The 17,869-nt window shown below is 49.0% G+C and overlaps 1 protein-coding gene and 1 long non-coding RNA gene across 9 annotated transcripts in view; one reads left to right on the forward strand and one right to left on the reverse strand.

The window, feature by feature from the left end:
* LRRC56 (leucine rich repeat containing 56) overlaps positions 1–17,869 on the forward strand; it is a 77,546-nt gene that overhangs the window by 25,206 nt on the left and 34,471 nt on the right. For 3 of the 8 annotated variants that reach the window (XM_085880708.1, XM_085880714.1, XM_085880707.1), the window contains one exon: positions 6,904–6,964. In XM_085880708.1, coding sequence (XP_085736834.1) covers positions 6,904–6,964 — 61 coding nt within the window. Of the gene's footprint in view, positions 1–2,428; positions 2,484–3,319; positions 3,500–3,683; positions 3,758–6,903; positions 6,965–8,858; positions 9,082–17,869 lie in introns of those variants that run through there. The other 5 variants (XM_085880709.1, XM_085880711.1, XM_085880712.1 and 2 more) reach the window with 5 other exon arrangements.
* LOC147025838 (uncharacterized) overlaps positions 1–17,869 on the reverse strand; it is a 35,269-nt gene that overhangs the window by 9,223 nt on the left and 8,177 nt on the right. The window contains exon 2 of the long non-coding RNA XR_015058023.1: positions 3,219–3,339. This is a non-coding gene — a long non-coding RNA (uncharacterized LOC147025838). The remainder of the gene's footprint in view (positions 1–3,218; positions 3,340–17,869) is intronic.

Raw genomic sequence — 17,869 nt, forward strand, 5'->3', positions numbered from 1 at the left:
GTGAAATGCCAGACTCGACGGCGCTGAGGTGGTTTTCTAATAATAGCCAGAGATGACCACTTTGACAATCTCATGGTCAGATTGGAGCAGAGGAAGAACAGCAGATATTTTCTGGGAAATTGGTCAAAATAAAATCCAAAAAGATGGAGTACCGTTGGCTGAGATCCGAGTGAGGAAGTTGACAGATTGAGTCAGTCCCAATGAATCGCAGAAGTCCTTTGCTGAAGTGCCGTGGAAGGTGATAGAAAAGTGCCATGGCAGGTGCGAGGATAAGGTGTTCTCTATGAAATCTACAGTTTCTTTTTGTTTTTGTATGCAGAATTATAGGCTCATGGAATTGTGAAACAATGGAGGACTGCATGTGCACAGATTGGTGGATGTTGCTAGGGGGGTGAGGAGGCAAAGACACCATAAATGAGTGGTTAAATAGCAGAAAGAAGAAGGGGTGTGGAAGGGGGAGGGGGGGGGGTAATTGAAAGTAGAAAACAGCAAAGATGCGTATTGGGGAAAGCATCAGGTGATGATGGGCAACACTTTTGAAAGTCTTGGAGAGTCGGTCGGCTCCACAGATGAGAGAATAGATTGATGAAGACATGGAAGTGAGCATTCAGTTTGGATTTGGGGAGAGTAACCAGATATGCAATTCTGAAAGAACATGTATGACTGGTGGACTGGGAAAGGATGGAGAGACAGGAGTGAAGCCAGAAGCATGGCAATGGAAAATCAAGTCCACCAACCTGTCTGCAGTGCATGAGGAACAGAACTTGGAATTCAGCCTCCTGTAGAGATATGTCTCCAACGCAGAGAGCCTTTATTTCGATCGCTTCCAGGGGAGCAAGATGGCTCAGCATCTGTATCAGTCCATGGGTGGGAGCTGCATTCCATGATGCTTCAGATGAATATCTCATGCAATTCAAAGAGTGCTGCATGGTTAAGAATAGACTTAGCTCTGTGGAGAACTCCAAAGCATCTGCTTGCCAGCTTAGCGATGTGGTCCATCGGAGATAGGGTGTGACATATTGAGAGGCCGAGTAGCTCCATGGATTGCACCTCTTCCAGTGGTTCGCCAGAGAAGTAGACTGGGGAGGAAGGAGGGTGGGTAGGGAAGGGGGAAGCATTTAAATGCTGATTGTTGCATAAGGAGAGAGTGAGAGCATGGGGGTAGAATATCAGAGTAGAAGCTGAACTGATGATCAGAGATTCGAGAGTAAAGAAGAAATAATAAGAGATGCCATCATTTTGCTCATGATGTGGAAGGATAATATGATTAGGCCAACTCTTGACACCCCCTTCCTCCCCTCTCCCACATGTTGATGGACTTATGGTTCCTCTGAGTTAGGTTTTGAGCATGGAAGCTGCTTTTTCATGATTCCCTTGCCACATATCTCAATGAACCAGGGTCTGGATGTTGAATGGGATCTCTGGAGTGGTAAAAGGTTGAAATGGTGGAGAGAAATCGGTCTGTTGAGGAAGGAATTCCACGAACTGTTTATGTCAGCAAGCATTGAGATTAAAAAAAAAAAACAGTCTGTGAAGGAGGTTGTGGATCTCAGACTCGACCAATTTGCCATGTTGAACTGCCATAAATGTCTGTACCTTGGCAGCTCACTCAAGATCATCAATGAGACCGCGAATTTTACAAGAACTTGATCAGAAGAGCCAAGAAAATACGAAGAGGAGCAAAACAGGCTGGAGGGGAAGTTTGACATGACTAAATCAAGCAAGGAACGACTAACATTTTTATGTGAGGCAGAAAAGACACAGACTAAGTGCAGCTGTTTTGCAAATGGCCTTGTCTTTAAAATTGTGGACTGCAGTTTGAGGACTTGACTCCAAGCCAAGTGGCATGGTAGAAATTGAAATCTCCAGCACTTAGAATGAGAAAGCTGGGTGGGAGGACAGCAGAGAATTAAGAAAGCCTTATAGATCATTGTTCACGCTGGGGGGACTGTAGAGCATAAGCATGAAGTTATTAGAAAGAGATAAAAAGCCATAAACACTCCATGGAGTCTGGGTGGGGTGGGGGGTAGTCAGGATGTGGGCAGGAGTGGTGCATCAAGGTGTTGTGATCATATGCAGTAGCAACACCACCAAGATGTGAGCTGGGTCACTCAAAGTGTATAAGCGGGTAGCCGAGGAAGACTGATGAGTTTGGAATATCCTGTGTGCAAAAGGGGGATGTTCATATATTTACTGTAACTATGTTGTCATTTTATTGCAGTGAAATGTCATCTTTTCGCCGTTACTTTTATTTTTTTTTAATTCTGCTTTTCTCTCCTTGTGAAGTGCTTTTAAATTTGACTTTTAAATATAAAGTGTTACATGAGAAATTGATCAATTGACTATAGCTTAAATTATTCCAAACAGGCGATCAAATTTAGATTATATGTCCGACTAAATTTAGTGCATCTCTTTTCTGTATCCGAAGGGATGAAGGTGGCTCCCCCATGTGGAGAGACTTAAGGTGTGATGTATTTCAGCAGGTAAAAATTCATTTTTATACGATTATATATATATATATATATACATATACATATATATATATATATATATATATATATATATATATATATATATATATATATATGCATATATTGTTGCGGCCACGGGTATCGAGACACCAGCTTGTCACTCAGGGGGATTAATCCCCGGTTGTCCTCAATAGAGCCGGACCTGGGGCCACCGCTCACAATTAACGTTGTGGTACGGTGGGTTGTTTTAAAACCACGAACGCCACCCAGTCAACCACGAGTTCCAGTGTCCACCATCTAATTATGCCGTTTAACTCGAGGTCACATGGTTACCTGAGCGGGGAGCGTGCCCTCGACAAAGCACCAATGTTATCTCGATTAGATTATAATTAGGGCGGCCGAGCATTTTAACCGCTGATGTGTGCCGACTATTTTTTGGTCAAATCTGTGGTAATTACGTCCCAGTCTATCTCGGTTTGGACAATGCTAGACCAATGGAAGGAAAGGACAAACACGGTCAGGTTGGAAATCGACAAATGATTTATTAATAATAAAATAAATAAATTAGAACTTTTTATTTTCTGAGGTAAATAAAGAATGAATTTCAAAGCAAAATCAATCAAAATGCCAGGAAAGAGACAAATAGCAGATGCTTATCGGGGGTTGACTTACTTACAACAAAACACAGACAAGGGTACCCAACAGATCATTCGGGGGGGGGGGGGGAGAAAGAATCGTCTCGCTCACCAGAAAGTAGTCGTCCGTGAAGTGAAAACGTCCTGAAATGTGTGCGTGCATGTTACTCCGTCGCCAGCACATAGCTTTGCCGTGCACCCTCTCGCGAACAGCCTTGAATGCCAGTTGAAGTCTGGAAGGCAACGAGATCGTCTGTCATGAGTTTCGACCCTGGTGTTGTTGGTGACCGACCCGTGCCTCACTTGTTGGCAGTGCTGCTCACATCCACACGTGCACCACATGCTCGCTTGCCCAAGCATTGGGAAGGACGAATTTTTTTGTTGTTGGCGCTGGTCAGACATCCACACGCGCACCACATGCTCACTTCCTTCTCCTCTTTTGCTTGCTTACACCTGCTTATTGCTCGCTTCTCAAGCTTACTTCTCGTTCTCTTCTCCCTCCCTGGCTTTCTTTCGCCCTGCTTTCCTTCGCCCCACTTTCCTCTCTTTGTTTTATAACCCCGGGCCGTCTCCGCAGGTGCAGTCCGCCCCAAGCTCACCCAGCCCCACTTGCGCACGGTTACCATGACGACCCGTGCGCTCTCAATAAAGGTGGGCATCGGAGCTCACGAAAGAATGTTGCTGAGCAAAAATGAGGGCGGGCTTCAGAGCTCGGGAAAGAAATGTGTGTAAACGTGTCTGTCGTAAAGAAAAAAAGCTTCCCATAAGAGAGGGGATCTATTCTTTACCCTTCTTAATGAATCACATTTAAGATCCCACCAGACATGGGGGTGGGGCTAATTTGAACATGCATTTCTGGAAATAACTGTCTGAGGACCTGGATGTGTGGATGCATTCATCAGACCGGATTCTGAAATTTGTAACAACATATATATATATATATATATATATATATATATATATATATATATATATATATATATATATATATGTACACATATATGCTGTAAGACCATCACATTTGCCGGAGATACATTCCTGAAAAATGCCGCAGATATCGAATCGGCGAATGTCGGGGCATTGTTTCAATGGGAATAAGTGAGATACGTCTTGTTTTCTTTCTTTTTCTTTTTTTATCTTTTAACTACTTCAGGTCTGGTCTCCTTTATCCACTGCCGCTAATATTGATTTAGCCTGGGAATTCTTCCACAGAAACCTGCTGTCTCTTTTGCACAGATTCATCCCACATCGTCTTCAATTATCCTGTCCATCCTCCCACTCTTGGTACTCTGAATCCTGTGGTGAAGCAGTTGCTTTAAAACAACTTGCATTCTTCTCCTGGAAAGCAAAGCCGACGGAGGCAACCTCAGATCATTTCCCAAGGTCCGCAACAAGTGTGTCTACTTTCAGGAGAGCCAGAAAACAACATCTGTCCAATCTCAAGAATGAGCTTTCAAACCTGACTCCCTCCTCTAAAACCTGGTGGTGCCTTGTCAAGTCAGTCTCTGGTGTATGCTTCACTTTCCTCACTTCAAATGGCACCACATGGAGGATGTCCAGTCGGCATCTGGCTTTGGAGGCCAATTTAAAAATGTGGCTTGCCCAAGAGAGATCAAGGCTGAGTGTGAGACCCAAAAGTTTGAGTAACTGAACCTTTTTGAGAGGGTTCGTAAGAAAGTAGACATAAGGATTTTCAGTATGGTACTTTCGGAGAGAGAAAATGAGTATGTGGGATTTATCAGAATTGAAAGACGTGTTCCAAGTGTTTGACAAGTTTGTGATTTTGTCAAGGTTTGAGGAGAGAGGAGAGGCTGCTGCCTTTCTGTCCGAAGGATGAGATTTGTCATGGCAGAGAGTAGAGTCATCAGCAAAGAGATAAAGAGGATTTTCCAGAGATTGGGAGAGATCATTGATGAAGATTAGGAATAAGATGGGGCCTAGAACACTGCTTTGGGGTACTCCAGCCTTGACAAGGAGAAGTCAGTCATCCAAGAGTGCAGTTGGCCTTGGATTCCATAGGCAGGCAGTTTGGAGAGCAAGGCGGGATGCCAGACTATATCAAAAGCTTGAAATATGTCCAGAGAGATGGCCCTGATCTCATGTCTGATAGTGAGCATCTCCCTCCATTGTTGGGGCAGTCAAAGCAGCATGTCCAAGGTAGAGTGACCATCCGAATTGATGATCCGAGATGAGGCTGTTGGAGAAAAGGAATGATCTTGTGTCAACTGCGGTAATGGATTCCATGACCTTGCTGATGATTGGAAGTAAGCAAGTTGGTTTGTGGTTAAGGGGATCCATTTTTGCACCTTTTTATCTGGTGCAGTGATGTTGTCAGATTTCCAAGCAGATCGAAGATGACCTATGGTAAATGACAGGGTGAAAAGGACAGAGAGAGGAAGCACAAGAGCAGCAGATCAGGTTTTTAGGACACTAGCTAATACCGTCCGGTCCAGTTGCAGAGTCGGAGTTGAGGGTTGCCAGAATATTTTCCACCTATTGAGGTGCAAAGTATTCAGAATTCAGGAGCAGTTGGATATGACAGGGAAGGATGGGTACAGAGAGGGAGGGATGAGGGACACAGGTTTTGAAACAAACACAGAATTGAAGCATTCAGCCTTCTCATAAGTGGAGTTTCCCATGGTGCCATTTGAAGAGAGGGAAGGGATGGAAGGGGAGCTTACACCAGAGACGGACTTGACAAGGCTCCGCAGGGTTTTAGAAGACGTAGACAAGTTTGAAAGCTCATTCTTGAGCTTGGTCAGATGTTGTTTTCTGGCTCTCCTGAGAGTAGGCACACACATGTTACCGGCTTTGTGGAATGATCTGAGGTTGCTTTCGATCGGATTTTCCTTCCAGGAGGATAATGCAAGTTGTTTTAAAGCAACTGCCTCAGCACAGATTTCAGAGTACCAAGAGCGGGAGGATGGGTAAGATAATTGAAAACTAGATGGGATGAACGTGCGCATCAGAGAGAGCAGGTTTCTGTGGAGGAACCCCCATGCTGAATTAATATCAGTGGCAGTGGATATAGGAGACCAGTCCTGAAGTGTTAAAAACAAACAACAACAAAACGAAAAATAAATGCAAATACGTGAAGCGTGAATGTAGAAGCAGGTCACATTTGATAAATCGTGAATAGCAAATCCACGAATGTCAGGGTCTGACAGTATATATATATATATATATATATATATATATATATATATATATATATATATATATATATATATATATATATATATATATATATATATATATATATATATATATATATGTTAGCAAGGCGACTTGGCACTGGGGGAGGGGGGGGAGGGCGGTGGGATGCCGATGCCTGGCACTGCCCGACTGGGTGAGCTTTTCGCAGCGGTGTTTTCAGAATTTGTTGGACATTGAAAAAGCTGTGGAGTTATGAGCCTCATGGTGGTTACCTTTTGCCTGTGGGCCAGCGGCAGGACTGCCTGACCCCATATTCCAATATACACTTTATCGTGGCCTTTGGTGGCCTCAAAACGAAAGTCAAGGTCAACGTGTGATAGTTTAATACCTCGCCCGGATTCTGAAGCACCAAAACCCAAAAGGTAGAGCCTCCAAGTGCTACAGTTTAGCTGCAAAAGAAGAAATGCACAAACACTTGAAAATATGTTTGAGGTTTTTGAAATATTAGCAGGCTATTTTTGATGTGAAACTCATTGCTTTCGGTCATTCCAAACCGAGCACATATACCATAGGGTTCTTTTGCACTGTGGTGTATATGCTAGGTTTGCCATGGTTTGAATAACCCCATGTACCCATTACAGGTGCTCTTCTACCGAATCTTCTTCAGTTGAAGTTGAACAACAGCATCATTTCTTCTGTCAGGTACAATAATATAGCAGAAGTACAGTCACCAGCCAAAATAATTGCAGAACAAACTCGACAGCGAGTTGGTGGTAGAAACCCAATGAGGTATCGATTCCCTTGAGATGGTACATAACAAGTACAATTGGTCTGACTCAACAGGGTGTGAAAGAAAGTGAGAAGACCATCATATCGGAGTTTTTTTTTTAAAGGAGAAACAGCTTTATGTGATCCATTTTGTTTCAATAAGATGTAACAACATTTTGTTTTGTGATACGGAGGCTCATGAAAGAGCTGAATGACAGAAGGATGATATCGACATAACGAGAGAGCAGAACGAGTTCGCATACACATGAGGCCTCATGAGGGTGGAGAATGGGGGAATAAATAAACATGTAGTCATGGAACACACAGGAAAAGTTGATAAGTGTGGTAAATATGGAAATGGGTAGGGGAGAGAGAGAGAGAGAGAGAGAGAGAGAGAGAGAGAGAGAGAGAGAGAGAGAGAGAGAGAGAGAGAGAGAGAGAGAGAGAGAGAGAGAGAGAGAGAGAGAGAGAGAGAGAGAGAGAGAGAGAGAGAGAGAGAGAGAGAGAGAGAGAGAGAGAGAGAGAGAGAGAGAGAGAGAGAGAGAGAGAGAGAGAGAGAGAGAGAGAGAGAGAGAGAGAGAGAGAGAGAGAGAGAGAGAGAGAGAGAGAGAGAGAGAGAGAGAGAGAGAGAGAGAGAGAGAGAGAGAGTGACAGAGAGAGAGACAGAGAGAGAGAGAGAGAGAGAGAGAGAGAGAGAGAGAGAGAGAGAGAGAGAGAGAGAGAGAGAGAGAGAGAGAGAGAGAGAGAGAGAGAGAATGAAAAATATCAGAAATTCTTCTTTGTTCTTCGTTCGTATGCAGCACAAGGCTGCACAAGGCTAACCCTAACCCTAACAGCTTGATGCAGGTAGCATCATCGGCTGAGGGTGCGTCTGTGCTGCTGATGCAATTCCCTCTGATTGTTAGAGCAGGAAGTTGTAATTTGGCCATGGTGCCGGCAATGGTTCGCCTACTCTTCATGCAGGACACCATTGGATCTTTTACGTCCACCAACGAATGCTGGCACACATGACAACCTTTTAACCAACATCCAAGTGACGGCACACACATTGATGAATCACCACTGTCTGTGAAACAGCAACATGACAGTTTATAGCTGGGTCAGGATTCTAACCCTAGCTTGACAGCTTAGAGGCAAGTGTGTCTACCTTTTAGGCTGTCCTGTCAACACAGATCAGAAATAGGAATGGGGGATAACATGAGATTACGATGGCTCACCATTTCAAAGGAATGAAGACTGCAGAGAAAAAGATGATCGGAAAATTCGTGGAGGCTCTTCCATGGTTGAGAGAAGAGGGGGACAAGCGATTGGAGATAATGAGTTAGCTTGCAACTGCTGAGGGTAAAAATGATTTGGTTGCTCGTTGAGCGAGTGCGACCCGGTCGTGCTTGCTGATGATGGACAATCAGCTCAGAGTACAGGTGGTATGAGACGATAGATGAGGCAATAGAAAATTATTCAGCCATCAACATGTGTGTTGAAGGAAAGCAGCAGGCCTTGCGCCTCAGTCTCCCCTTGGGATTTTAATTTAATTTTAAATATTTCTGTTGGAATGCAACAAAATGCTTTCATTTCTTGATGTAAAAAATTTCATGCAAGTGTAGATAGAGATATTTTAGTGGAATATTTATTTGTCCCATACGGATTTCACCGGAGGGGACAATAGGATTGCTCTCCTTCTGTCCGTCCGTCCCACCTGTGATTTTTCAGACTTTTTCCCATACCCTTCAAAATATATTCAACTGAAACTTGGTACTTGACTTTATTATGATAAGTTACAGAACAAGTTCGAGTTTCAGGGTGTTTGGTCTTTTTTTTTCTTTCTCAGAGTTATGCCCTTTTTAGACGAAGAAAATATCACATATTACCCATCGGTCAGTGTTCAACTGTCCTCACTCCACCCCACTGCTTTATCCACATTCGCTGGAGAGCTGACCTGACTCCACCCCAATACAATAATGCGCTATCATCGCATATGTGGAGCAGCACAGATCAGCAAGCCTTTGGCCTGGGTGTTGGTCCATGACCCAGTGCAATTGGAATGATCCCAGGTATACAGTGTAATCACGATGTATTATATATGCACATAGGACGAACGCATGTTTTTGTTTCATGTATGTACATCGGGTTATTTTTAATATGAAATAGGCAAAGCTGAGAAATGAATGAAACGCGGTGGTTTGGAGTTTCTTCTTCTTCATTTTTGTTCCAGTATCGGCTTGAGCGTGCATTAAACGCAAACTTTTTTTTTTATCTCCTGAACATTTATTGGTCGGTACTGGACGTGTATTACAAAGCAATTCTCGCTCTCGTTACACTGTTTTTAAATGCTTCAGTCCTTTTTGTTTTTAGTCCTCTGCTTATGAGACCTACCATTTCAAAGAGCAGCTCGAAGGGGTTTTATAGCCACAACTCAGGGCTGACAGGATGGCCTGGAGGTGTGCACACTTGCCTCAAAGTTGTCGAGCCTGGGTTTGAATCCTGACTGAGCTATAAACTGTCATCCCAATGTTTTACAGGCAGGGTGAATCATCAATGTGTTTGCCGTCCCTCTGATGGACGTTAAACTGGGCGTCCTGTTTGCCAGCATTTGTCGGTGGATGTTAACGACCGCACGGTGTCCTTCGTGAAGAGTAGGCAAGCTATCGCTGGCAACCTGAACAAATTCCAAGTTCCTGCCCAAAAACAGCAGAGGGAATTGCATCAGCAGTACAACCGTGCTCTCAGCCAATGATGCTACCCCACAGCCTTGTGCTGCGAATGAACGAAAAAGACGAAGAAGCAACAACTCAAGAACGATAACAGCATAAGTAGTTGTTACGGCTGTGGAAATTCGCAAACCACTATTCAGGGCCCGTAGGTGAGATATCTCTAAGTACATGTGTAGTTAGCCCCAAACCCGTTGAAAAGACGGCATTAATGTGATTCATTCGGGCTGCGACGCTTTGAGATAGCCGTTTTTCTGTTCTATCTTTATTTTGAACCAACCACGTCTCAACTGCCATCACACAACAACCACCATGCCAGCCATCGTCACCAACTGCAACCACGCTCCAACCCTCAGACGACAACAACAATGCCAACAGCCAAGACCTTTACCTTCACAACTCAATCCCACATCATCGCTTCACCGCCATTCCCAAACGGCACCATAACCATCCAACCACCACCGAAAACCCTCCACCACCTTCACCTCTCTCCTTCTACGGCCATTCCCGCACCATCTGTGAACACTGAGCGTCGGGCTGTCTTGGGCCCGTTCAGCGATACGCACCGAGCCGCGAGCGCAAATAGCGGCCTTTCCGAGGAAAATTCGGATCAGGAACGCAAAACGCCCACTTTTGCTCCGTCCAATTAGCAAGCGCGGAGAGGCTTGGCCCCGCCTCCAGGCGCGTCTGTCGGAAATCGATATATGCAAATTCGAGGATCAGGGGAGATTCACGCCCCCCTTTCCTCCGACCAATTGGCGAGCGTGGCTCCGCCCCCGAGGTCATCCTGATCCGGATATTTGCATATTAGCTGCTCCTGTCAGCCTATAAAACGGCGAGCGCAAGGCGAATCCCGGCAGAAAGAGCGAGTCGAGTCATTGGTGTGGCAGAGTCGAGTCGGGTGGCGAAGTCATCGGTGTGTCATCGAGTTTGATTCTGGAGTCGGCTGAGAAGAGTTGCGGGAAGAGGCAAGGAGCTCGGGTCCGAGGCGAGAAGGACGGCGGTCGGCAACAAGGTCGCGGTGTGGGATCGCTCGTCGCGGGACCCAAGCCAGCCAGCCATTCTCCCTCCCCCAGGGCATCAACAATTCCCCCTTTCCACCGCGCTTAGATAGTGCAACAAGGGGGCCCCGTTCCCACCCCACTCCAAACGTCATGCCAACGAAACCCGCCAAGGAGCACGGAGTCGGGGCACAGCCACGCGGCCACATCTGCGGCTCATCCGCCAACGCGTCACGAGGACGCGGGTAGGCTCCCCCCCCTGGTCTTGCGGGCCTGGCCCCTCCTTCAGGTCACGCGCGCATATTGGCCTACAGGCCCATCTGCCCCCTTGTCTATGAGGGTGGCTTCTTTCCTTTGCTTTTGAGTTGATGTGTATTGGCGCCGTCTATAAAGTAGAACTGTATAAGTGTTGCCGTGTGTGCGCGTAGTCGGTAGTAACTCTGCGTCGTCATTGCTTTTGTTTTTATTGCTATATGTGCATTTTGACTGTTTGGCGGTATATGTGTGCTTTCCGTGTGTCGCGTAATAAATGTGCTTTGTGTGAACTGTTTTCCCGTTTTGCTTCGTCTTTTCTTTATTGACCCTCCATCCTGCTTTACATAAAGGGTTCGTAGTGGGCGTAATACGCCCGGTAATTTATCGGAACCGTCGAGGCCGACGATAACACCGCTCAGTTATCACTGTAGCACGGAACGGACCGCTTAAGCGGTTCATGTCCGGAGTCGACCTGCGGCGAGGTACGATCGCCCAGTTTACCATCGGCGTGGGTACTTAGGTAGGTCGAGTTTAGCGAACAACCCTATCCTACGCGGGTGGCCAATTGGCACGATTGTGGTGAGGTCAAATGGCCCACCCGTGACTGGCTCCGGGCGATAGTTCCCGGATGGTCACGACTGAATTGTCCGTCCGGTGGGTGACGCGGTCGTGATTCGAGTGACGCGGCCGTCCGCACGCCGGCGGGCACAAATTCGCAACACTGGTGTCAGGTCGTGGGACACGAACCCATCCCACTCCTCGCAACACTGGTGTCAGAGAGCGGGAAACAAACTCTCCCGTCTCCAAGCTAAATTCACGGGGAATCGGTTCAGGGGTGAGAGGAGCGATCCCCGATTCCCTCCAAATTACGAGCGATTTAAATTAACCCCTTACGAGAAATAAGATGGAGTCTCAAGGCGAGCAGGAGCTGGGGGTATTAGAGATGGATGTAGAATGTGTAGAATCCATGGCCCAGGATGGAGACCCCGAGCAGGAAATGTTGGTGATGCAGGAACAATTACCCCCCAACCAAACTCAGAGCCCGAAATGGGTGCGGCAGAGGCCGCGGGGTATGACACCCCCCCCTCCCCACCTCCGTCAAATCCCCTCCCCGGCTTCCAGCGAAACCGAGACCGATGGTGGCGGATCGGTCCTGCTTTCGCCATTAGTCATCACACAAATGATGGAAATGATCACACAAGCAATGAGGGGGAGATGCAACAAATGGGAAGCAAAATAGATGGAATAAACAAAAAAATGGAGACAAGCATGAACGAAATGAAAGTAAATGCGCAACAAGTGAAGGAAGAAATGAAAGAAATGCGGGGTGAGATGCAGAACATGGGCCGAAGCCTGTAGGCGGGCATGAAGGCAATAGCAGTGGAGCTCAAAATGGCGACGCCACGTGTGGGAGCGAACGAGCTGGGAGGGAATGCAACGGTTGTCAGGCCCGCAATGGAGGCGGGTGAGGAGAAAATAATTCGGGGGACGTGTTGGGCGAGAAGCGTGACGGCGACACAGAGGGAAAAATTAAATGAGGTGACCGAAACGTGTGAGATGAGACACGAGGTGATGACAAAGGAAAAAAAAAATACTGGAGACAAGGGAGATAAGGGAAGAGATGGAAATAACAGAGACACTGGAGGTAGAAACGGTAAAGGAGAGATTACACGATGAAGACGGGGTGGAAGAAACTAAAGACGAACACACACACACACACACACACACACACACACACACACACACACACACACACACACACACACACACACACACACACACACACACACACACACACACACACAGAGGTTGCGAGGGTTAATGAGGGGGAGCTGGCGGACTGTTTTGTGACCCAGTGCGAGCGGCTGGATGGCCTCCTCCAGGAACGAGGGGAGGGAATATGCCCCCTTGAGGCGACTCACGACCAGGTGGGTTCGGTCGTGCTTTGCGGGGTCGAGGGGACAGGTGCTGTGGACAGGTGCACGCCGAGCTTGGGGGGTAGAGAGGCCCCGGAACCCCTTGTGGGGACACGAATCCCCAGTGTGGTTGTCCTAGTGTGTGTGGTGCAAGGTGTGAGTGCGCCCCCGTGTGTGGAAGCGGCCCCGTGTGTGAGTGGTGTGGTGGCGTGTGCCGAAGTGCGTGCTTCCCAGCACGCTGTGTGTGGATGAGGCACCGCGTGTGTGAGTGTGAGGGAGACAGCGTGTGTAAGGTCGCTGTATGTGAGGGAGATGTCGGTCGGCATGCGTGAGCATGCAGTCGTGTCTCCCGGTGTGAATGTGAGGTTAATGGAGTGCAGTCTGGGCGTCGTGACACGCAGGTGTGCGTGGATTGAATGGCGACGGAGACGGCGACAGAGAGACGAGGGCCGAATAGCGGCCATAGTTTCAATGGGGACCGCGCCGGGTTCACCCAGCAGCGAGCGGGAGGTCCGTGCTGTGCAACGCATGAGGCCGCCACGTGCTCGCTTGCGGGAGTGAAGCCCAGTCCAGAAACGCGCGCGGTGAATGTTGCCGATCCTGCGACAGACAAAGTTTAGGCAGGTAAACGGATTTGGACCGGACGGGTTCTCCACGCGGGCGTGTGTGTTAAGCTCCAACGGGAAGAGCACATGTGTTCGCGTGAGGAGCCCCACGGAGTGCGAGGTTTGCTTTTGTGGTGCGCACGGTGACGTCATGGCTGCACTTGGGGTTGGAATCCGGCAGGAGGGTGAAACCCTGCCGGATGGTGCTGTCCAAGAAGGGGCGAGGTACATGTGCAGCTGCATGACGTCACGGGCAGGTACAAAGTGCGCGAGCTGCGAGTTGCCGCGCTGGTGCTACGCAAAATTTGGAAAAAAAACCATTTAAATTAACGAAAGCAAGCCTCGCTTTCGGGTGAACAGGATTCCCGGGCATGGGGTGGAAGACCCCCCTGCCTGGGCACATGATAACACTAGTTAGGGGGAAGGGTTAACATAGCTAGATCGACTTCATGGGGCAAAGGCAAGTCCTCATGGAGTCCGTGGAATGGATTAGGTCGAGGGTTTTAGTTGAGATTTAGGTTGGGAAATGATTTTTAGAGATTTGGAGACAGAGATAGACTTTGGATGTGTAGCGGGGACGTAGCTTAGCGACGTAGTGTTAAAAGGAACGTGCTATAGTATAAGGGAAGACGTGGGAGCACGAGTTAGTTAGGGGATGTAAGCAGAAGGATGGCCGAGTTCAGCGGTGTGTGTGTTGAAGAGTAGTGAGGTGGAGACATGTTGAGTGAGTGAGACCAGCGGGTCTGTGTGAATTGAGCGAATGTGGAATGCATGGTGTGCTGAGTGATTGGGGGGAGGAGTGACTCCCACCCAAGGGACCCCAGGGTCAGTGTAAAGTGAGTTAGCTGGGTTAGTTAAATTGAAAAATGGAGGTCGTTTTGCTGTTGGTGGGAGTGTCGGCTCGAACCTGTTTTGGACGGGTGCAGGAGCCCTCTTGACGGACTGGGAGCATGGCTGCGAAAGGTGAGTATCGCTGAGTGGGTACCCCGGGCACCAGGCTCGTCGGCCGTGGTAGGCCAAGGGCCCATGGGGGGCCGGGATAGCGTAGTGGGCACGGGTGCGCCTGCATGATCCGGGGGCCCGGGGCGCCGTTAGCCGTGTGGGCAGTGTTGTGGGCACGGGTGACCCTCGGAAAGGGGCCCGGGAAGCCAGCCTGCCACCTGAGCGTTTCAGGGGAGTCGCCAGGGAGGGCACTCCCCGGTGTTTAGAGAGCTGGTAGGCTCGGAGGCAGTGTAGTGGCCTGGGGTGCCATCGTTGGAGAATCAGCAGAGGGTCGTGCCTGCCAAGGGGAGCCACGCGTCCCAGCCATGAGACCGTGTGAGGGCACGGAGAGAAAATTGGGGGACGAGGGCCGAAATTGTGAGGACACCAACACAGGCGATGGGAATCTGGGTTGATAGTACCAATAGTTTAAACGAGAGGCCCTTGTTGAAAGCCCCGGGGTAGTTTAAAGGTTAATGGTTAGGGTAGATTAGGAAGTGTACCCCTCCGCACCATCCATCCCTTCGCTCTCGTTGTGGGAAGCTCGACCCACTTTGGGTTAAGATCGCTGAAGTCTGGGGAGGCCATCCTGAGGCTTCATTGGACCTCGACACAGGACGCTAGCTCTCCCTTATTCCCCTCCTGGAAGGGAACGTAGGGGTTGGGAGTAGGCTAGGAGACGATAGGTTAGCCGAATAAGGACGATAAAGGGGGTTAGGGGACGAATTATAGTGGGGAAGAAAGAAATGAAAATAAAAACAACAAAAAAATAACTTGGGGCTAAATTGTTTTTTTTTTACAAATTAAGGGAGTGGGTATTGACAGTGACAGGCAAAGGCCATCGGTGGGAGGGAGACAGGTAGGTAGGTCTGAGCCCGCCTTTCGAGTGGCCAGCACCACCGCACTCCCTCCACCAACCTGCACTGCATGGCGAGAGGCTGGCCAACTTCGTCTGCGGCTGTGCTTCAAGGCCTGTGCCGGCCAGTTCATCTGCCGGCTGTGTTTGCCTGAAACGGCCTTGTTCTGCAGGCTGTGGTTGCCTGCTGCCTTTGCTATGCCTGCCCACTGCCCTCATCTACTTTTTGCCCCCGTTCAATTTTGCTTTACCCCCCCACCCTTGTTCATTGCCATGTGCGCTAGGATCGTCGCAACAGTTTGCAAGCTGCAGGGACTGCCCTGTAGGCAGCCGCATCACGGGACTGCATTGGCGGCCCGTGCAATGTTGTTTGCTGCGTCAGATCGTCGCGCGTACTGCAGGGACTGCCCTGTAGGCAGCCGCATCACGGGACCACATTGGCGGCCTGTGCAACATTGTTTGCTGCGTCAGATCGTCACGCGTACTGCAGGGACTGCCCTGTAGGCAGCCGCATCACAGGACCGCATTGGCGGCCCGTGCAATGTTGTTTGCTGCGTCAGATCATCGCGCGTGCTGCAGGGACTGCCCTGTAGGCAGCCGCACAAGGAAACTGCATTTGCGCAGCCCATGCGCCATTGTTCGCTGCGCCCATTTAAAAGGGGGAGGCCTAGGACTGCGTGTGAGCAGCCGGCCACGTTCCCTGCCACCTGCATTGCATGAGCCAGAGACTGCATGCGAGCAGCCTGGCTCCCTGCTAACTGCTTTTCTCTTTGCAGAGTCCATTGATCCTGGGCCATGGTTTAGTGTAAAATTTGTAAGTTAAGGTTAAGATTTACTGTAAATATGAGTGCGCCCCCGGCATGTCTGTCTTAGCGCCGGCAATATTATTTAAGTCGTCCGTATGAGTGGGTTTGTTTAGTTAGTTACTCAGCCTTCAGGTTATTTATTTTGGGGACACGAATACCATGAATGTCGCACTCGGGGATCCGAAGGTAAAACGTACTTGGGGAGAACTACACATGATGGCACACGAAAGTTTTACGACTCGGGACGAGTCTGTAAAAAGGGGAGGGGGTAGTGTTACGGCTGTGGAAATTCGCAAACCACCATTCAGGGCCCGTAAGTGAGATATCTCTAAGTACATGTGTAGTTAGCCCCAAACCCATTGTATAGAGAGAATTTATGTGATTCATTCGGGCTGCGACGCTTTGAGATAGCCGTTTTTCTGTTCTATCTTTATTTTGAACCAACCACGCTCCAACCCTCAGACAACAACAACAACGCCAACAGCCACGACCTTTAGCTTCACAACTCAATCCCGCAAACATCGCATCACTGTCATTCCCAAACGGCACCATAACCATCAAACCACCACCGAAAACCCTCCACCACCTTCACCTCTCTTCTTCTATGGCCATTCCCGCACCACCTGTGAACACTGAGCGTCGGGCTGTCTTGGGCCCGTTCAGCGATACACACCGAGCCGCGAGCGCAAATAGCGGCCTTTCCGAGGAAAATTCGGATCAGGAACGCTACACGCCCACTTTTGCTCCGTCCAATTAGCAAGCGCGGAGCGGCTTGGCCCCGCCTCCAGGTGCGTCTGTCGGAAATCGATATATGCAAATTCTAGGATCAGGGGAGATTCATGCCCCCTTTCCTCCGACCAATTGGTGAGCGTGGCTCCGCCCCCGCGGTCATCCTGATCTGGATATTTGCATATTAGCTGCTCCTGTCAGCCTACAAAACGACGAGCGCAAGGCGAATCAGGGCAGAAAGAGTGAGTCGAGTCATCGGTGTGGCAGAGAGTCGAGTCGGGTGGTGAAGTTATCGGTGTGTCATCGAGTTGGGTTCTGGAGTCGGCTGAGAAGAGTTGCGGGAAGAGGCAAGGAGCTCGGGTCCGAGGCGAGAAGGACGGCGGTCAGCGACGAGGTCGCGGTGTGGGATCGCTCGTCGCGGGACCCAAGCCAGCCAGCCATTCTCCCTCCCCCAGGGCATCAACAATTCTTCCTTTCCCCCATGCTGAGATAGTGCAACAAGGGGGCCCCATTCCCACCCCACTCCAAACGTCGTGCCAACGAAACCCGCCAAGGAGCACGGAGTCGTGGCACAGCCACGCGGCCACATCTGCGGCTCGTCCGCCAATGCGTCACGAGGACGCGGGTAGGCTCCCCCCCCGGTCTTGCGGGCCTGGCCGCTCCTTCAGGTCACGCGCGCATATTGGCCTACAGGCCCGTCTGCCCCCTTGTCTATGAGGGTGGCTTCTTTCCTTTGCTTTTGAGTAAATGTGTGTTGGCGCCGTCTGTAAAGTAGAACTGTATAAGTGTTGCCGTGTGTGCGCGTAGTCGGTAGTAACTCTGCATCGTCGTTGCTTTTGTTTTGATTGCTATATGTGCATTTTGACTGTTTGGCTGTATATGTGTGCTTTCCTTGTGTCGTGTAATAAATGTGCTTTGTGTGAACTGTTTTCCCGTTTCGCTTCATCTTTTCTTTATTGACCCTCCATCCTGCTTCACGTAA

Source organism: Eptatretus burgeri, chromosome 5, assembly GCF_056783735.1.
Source record: "Eptatretus burgeri isolate ZD-2024b chromosome 5, Ebu_testis_v1, whole genome shotgun sequence".
In the NCBI taxonomy this organism is placed as follows: Eukaryota; Metazoa; Chordata; class Myxini; order Myxiniformes; family Myxinidae; genus Eptatretus; species Eptatretus burgeri.